The sequence below is a fragment of the Alosa pseudoharengus genome, unplaced genomic scaffold (assembly GCF_046254945.1).
Source record: "Alosa pseudoharengus isolate Yale_2024_CS ecotype anadromous, Long Island Sound unplaced genomic scaffold, YU_APseudo_1.1 YU_APseudo_1.1_scf_21, whole genome shotgun sequence".
Classification (NCBI taxonomy): domain Eukaryota; kingdom Metazoa; phylum Chordata; class Actinopteri; order Clupeiformes; family Clupeidae; genus Alosa; species Alosa pseudoharengus.
This window is the reverse complement of record NW_027468674.1, coordinates 12,310,971-12,315,970: the sequence shown is the minus strand read 5'-3', so window position 1 is coordinate 12,315,970 and position 5,000 is coordinate 12,310,971. Positions and strand designations below refer to the sequence as shown.

Genomic DNA, 5,000 nt, shown 5'->3' with positions numbered 1-5,000 from the left:
TGTCTGCTCAACTGTGGCACTGATGATCACACACACACACACACACAGATGGAGACACAGACACAGACACATACGAGGATATATATTTACCACCCCCCCGCCCCCCACCTTACACACACCCACACAGAGGAAATGTCTTTTCCATGCGTTGTTGTTGTGTGTTGACGTGTGTGTGGACCAGGTTGTGCTCAGATGGGTGATCACCTGTGTAGCCCAGGTGATGGCAGGTCCTCAGGTGCTGAGTGAAAGCCTTTACTCTGGGGCATCATGTCACACTAGGCCATTTGCATGGTGTGTGCCGTTCATAAAAGAGCTAGGTACACACATTATCTCTCTTTCTCTCTATCTTTTTCTCTCTCTCTCTCTATCTTGTTGTGTGAAACTGATTATGAAAGGCAGAAAGGTAGAACTTATATAATGTATTTTATGAGGATGTAGGCTTTATGATGGGGACATTTTCAAAGTTGTATTTGTCTCATTGGCGTAGTCCTGTGAGAAATAATAAAGGAGTGTTAAACATTTCCCTCTCACACACACACATGCACTCTCTTTCTCTCTCTCTCTGCCATTATCTCTTTTTTTCTCTGAGTCTCCTCTCTCTCTCTCTCTCTCTCTCTCTCAGGATCAGTCCTCTTAGTTCTTCTTCACCCTTCTGGCCAATTAATCTAATTCACTACTCGAGTAAAAAGGCATGCACTCTCTGAAAGGTTTGTTGCCATGACAACACTTCCTCTTTGGCAGTTGGCAGGAAGTCAGTGAAACGGCCTGTCCCCTCTTTCCCAATTCCTCACCCTGTTAACCCGGCTTTTCAGTGTTCTCTCTCACTCTCTCTATCGATCCTTATTTAGCTCGTAGGTACAGCTCTGTTTAAGTGTGTGTGTGTTGTGTACTGTATCTGCCTCGTCCCTCACCTGCTGTAACTCTCTCTCTTACTCTTTTTTTCTGTCTACGTCTTTCTTTCTCTTTCTCTCTCCATCTTTATCGTTCTCTCTCCATCTCTCTCTATGTATCTGTTTATCAATCTGTCTGTCTGTCTGTCTAAATGTCGGCATAACTACTCTCTTTCTGTGTTTCCCTCCCTGTCCCTCCCTCTTTCTCTCTCTCTCTCTCTCTCTCTCTCTCTCTCTCTCTGTCTCTTTTGCTCTCTGTCCTGTTGGCCCCTCCCTCCCTCTCTCTCTCACACAGAGCAGGAAACTTGGCTCCTTTGAATGCAGCACCGCTAACACAGAGCAACGTGTGTGTGTTTTCTGTGTGTGTTTTGTGTGTGTGTGTGTGTGTGTGGGTGGGTGCCTGTCATCGAGGGTGGGTGCGCGTTTTATGTGTTTTGTGTGTGTGCGTCTCCATCTCTGGCTGATTGACTGAGTAAGTGTATGTGTGTGTGTGTGTGTGTGTGTGTGTGTGTCTGTGCATGTGTGGGTGTTTGTGCTTGTAAGTGTGTGTTCACGATTGTGATGCCCTGAAACATAGGGGCAGTTGTCAGAGTCGCGCTTGGTCATGGTCACACTAGATGGCTAGTGTGTTCCGGTGTGTTCCGTGTTGTTCTGCGGTGTTAAAGCAGAACCATGGTGGACTTCTACTCCCACGTCAACCAGAAACGCCAGTCGGGGCCCAGACGGACCCAAGCCAGGGTTCCGGTAAGTTCTCTTCTCCGCCGACTCTTCGATACCAGAGAGGTCGTGTTATGACCGTCAGTAACTTCACTCTGTTGTCGTTTTGAGACCTGACTCTAACTTCACTCTGTTGTTGTGTTGAGACTGACTCTAACTTTACTCTGTTGTCGTGTTGAGACTGACTCTTGGGTCATGTTATGACCGTCAGTAACTTCACTCTGTTGTCGTTTTGAGACCTGACTCTAACTTCACTCTGTTGTCGTGTTGAGACTGACTCTAACTTCACTCTGTTGTCGTGTTGAAACTGACTGTAACTTCACTCAGGGGTTGTGTTGAGAGTATCTGTAACATGTTGTTGTTGAGTTTGTTAGTGAGGATGTGATGGTGTGAACAGTAAGATGCCTCGCACTTCCCCGAGCCCCACGCCAGTTTCTCTGCACACACTGTTCCTGTTGATGAGGCAGTCAGACAGAGAAGGTTTTATTTCAACATCATTTGTTAAGCCATTTTAAACCTTAAGGGTTACAACAGTAACAAGTTATATTTTATGAGGACCCTCTTAAAGCACGTTGTGGGCCATTGTTCATAGTTGAAAAATGCAGGACATATAAGGAGAATGATTGTGTGTGTGTGTGTGTGTGTGTGTGTGTGTGTGTGTGTGTGTGTGTGTGTGTGTGTGTGTGTGTGTTACTGTGACGAGAGATGCAACTTCAGTGTCTCAGAGGTTGGTAAAGCTCACCTCTTCCGGTGAAGATCTTGAAAAGTTTGAGTTAAATTAGGAGTTCTGACGTGTGTGTATGTATCTATTTGTGTGCATTTGTCTGTGTGTTTATATATGTGTGTGTGTGTGTGTGTGTGTGTGTATGTGTGAATGTATGTGTGTGTGTTTGTGTGTATGTGTGTGTGTGTGTTTGTGTGTGTGTGTGTGTGTGTGTGTGTGTGTGTGTGTGTGTGTGTGTGTGTGTGTGTGTGTGTGTTTGTGCATTTATGCGTGTGTGTCTGCACACTCTAATGTATCTGTGGCTGAGGGACAAATTCACGAAAATAGCACAAAGGTCAAACCCAGTCTGTTTCCTGTTGTTTTTTCATCATGAGTTTGAGATCAAATTGATAGAATTGATGAGAGCTCCGTAATACAGTTAGCCTGTCCCCCTGCTGTGTGGAGTACATGCTCCCCCCGCAAGTGTAATTCTCGTTGATGTGATTCTCCGCTGGGCTTTCCGGTCACTGGCCCATTCCTGAATTGATTGTCCAGCCTCTCGCACATAGACAGTCTTTGATTGGACTCCGATCAATGGAGTTGATTGGGCAATAATGTCAAGATCATGAAGTGGTACATGAGTGTGTGGTTTGTGTGTGAGTGTGTGTGTGTGTGTGTGTGTATGTGTGTTAGTGTGTGTGTGTGTGTATGTGTGTGTGTGTGTGTGTGTGTGTGTGTGTGTGTATGTGTGATCATTAGTATCATGTAACGATACACCAACCTCACGATTCGGTTTGTATCACGATTTTTGACCCACAGTTCGATATGAATCTCGATTTTTTTTTTTTTTTGGGGGGGGCTAGACATTTTATTAAATAATATTTTAATAGCCTCCCTTAGAACACAGAAACAGAGGATTACAATATAATATATCTATAATTTTTATATCCTGATATAAAAATATTTTTCTGAAGGACTGATATTTATGACAGCACACTTTATGCAGATTAGCCTATAGCCTAGGCCTACTATTTTTTATTACAACTCTACCTGTTTAATTCAGCTGTCTGGTTGAAGCCTGGAAATATTGTAAACAAAGTAGCATATAGCTTAGCCTATCATAGTCTACTGATTGGACTGTTCAGTTTCCCCATGTGTGTTTAAGTTTCAAGGTAGGCTAATACTTGTTCTCCTTGGGACAGACCCTTTTGGGAAACGTTGGTATTGAGATGATCAGTCAACTTCAATGCAAGAGTTTTAAACAAATATGTGCAGCATGCTAATGATGCTAAGCGAATTTAATAGTAATTTAGCTAGTCGTCTATGCGTCCTTGCTTTCACGATTGTGAATGTTTTATTTAAGTCGCGCGTGTTCATTGAGCAGGAGAGGGAGGGAGAGTGAGAGGGAGGGAGCGCGAGAGAGAGCGGGGCAAGGAGAGGGGGTTTACTTCTATACTGTTTGGTAAAGTTGCACACATAGTCTACAATGAAAGCAAGGAGAGGTATGAAATTATTATTTATTTATTTGTTTGTTTTTGGACAACGTAGGCTACCGATAAGTAAAGTGGAAGTTGTGGGTTGCTTTTGCAGCCGCATAAGCTGCAAAGCACTGCGTGAAACACTAGAAAGGGTGTGTCGCGATTCTGCCTTTTCACACCGCGACACAGTATCGTGGATATGAATGTCGCGATTTCGGTTTCGAATCGTAAATCGTTACAGCCCTAGTGATCATGATAGACCAGACATGGGTGTGGTGTGATGTATGGGTGTGATGGAGGGTCACAGAGCATGACATTTGTGTGTGTGTGTGTGTGTGTGTGTGTCAGTTAGGGTGTGTATGTGTGTGGGAGAGAAAGGAAAATATGAAAGTGTTGTTGTGACAATGAGTACATAGGGGAAAGTATACACTTTTTCAGAAAGATGACAACAGCAAAACATCTGTGTATGCATGTGCATGCCTGTGTGTGTGTGTGTGTGTGTGTGTGTGTGTGTGCAGCTCTCGACAGGATGCTTGTTACTGTGACGGAAACCCCTGAGAGAGAAAGAGAGAGAGAGAGAGAGAGAGAGAGAGGGAGAGAATCAAATAGAAGGTTGTGTGGCCATTCTCTACTCTGCCCTAACCAGCCTCTGTGTCTCTCTGTTGAGATTTGTACACACACACACACACACAAACACAAACACTCACACACACACACACACACACACACACACACACACAAAGCCTCCCCAAACAGGCACACACACATACGTTCGCACACAATCGCAAAGCAGTTCCAATGTTTATATATAAGCACACTGGAGAAATTGACCACATTCTATTATTAAGTGTGTTCGAGTCTAACCTCTCTCTCTCTCTCGCTGCCATTATCTCTTTTTTTCTCTGAGTCTCTTCTCTCTCTCTCTCTCTCTCTCAGGATCAGTCCTCTTAGTTCTTAGTTCTTCTTCACCCTTCTAGTGAAGAAGAACTAAGAACTTCACCCTTCTCTTTCCCTCTCTCTCTGTCTCTCATTCTCTCTTTCTTTCTCATTTTCTCTCTCTCTCTTCATATCCTCCATATCTGTCGGTTCTCCCTTACTCACCCTAGCACCATGTCAGTGTAACCGAGGTCGTAATTTGTCCGCCGCTCACGGCCCTCGAACCCGCCACCTCAACACACACGGCCCTCGAACCCGCCACCTCAACACACACGG

The 5,000-nt window shown here is 44.5% G+C and overlaps 1 protein-coding gene across 5 annotated transcripts in view; it reads left to right on the top strand.

Annotated features, from left to right (window-relative positions):
- Positions 1-5,000, top strand: part of arhgap27 (Rho GTPase activating protein 27) — a 45,070-nt gene that overhangs the window by 18,804 nt on the left and 21,266 nt on the right. The window contains exon 1 of one of the 5 annotated variants that reach the window (XM_076297903.1): positions 1,213-1,634. The exons of the other annotated variants lie outside the window; for them this stretch is intronic. Within the exon in view, the coding sequence (XP_076154018.1) occupies positions 1,563-1,634 (72 nt within the window). The 5' untranslated portion in view covers positions 1,213-1,562. Of the gene's footprint in view, positions 1-1,212; positions 1,635-5,000 lie in introns of those variants that run through there. 5 annotated transcript variants of the gene reach the window in all.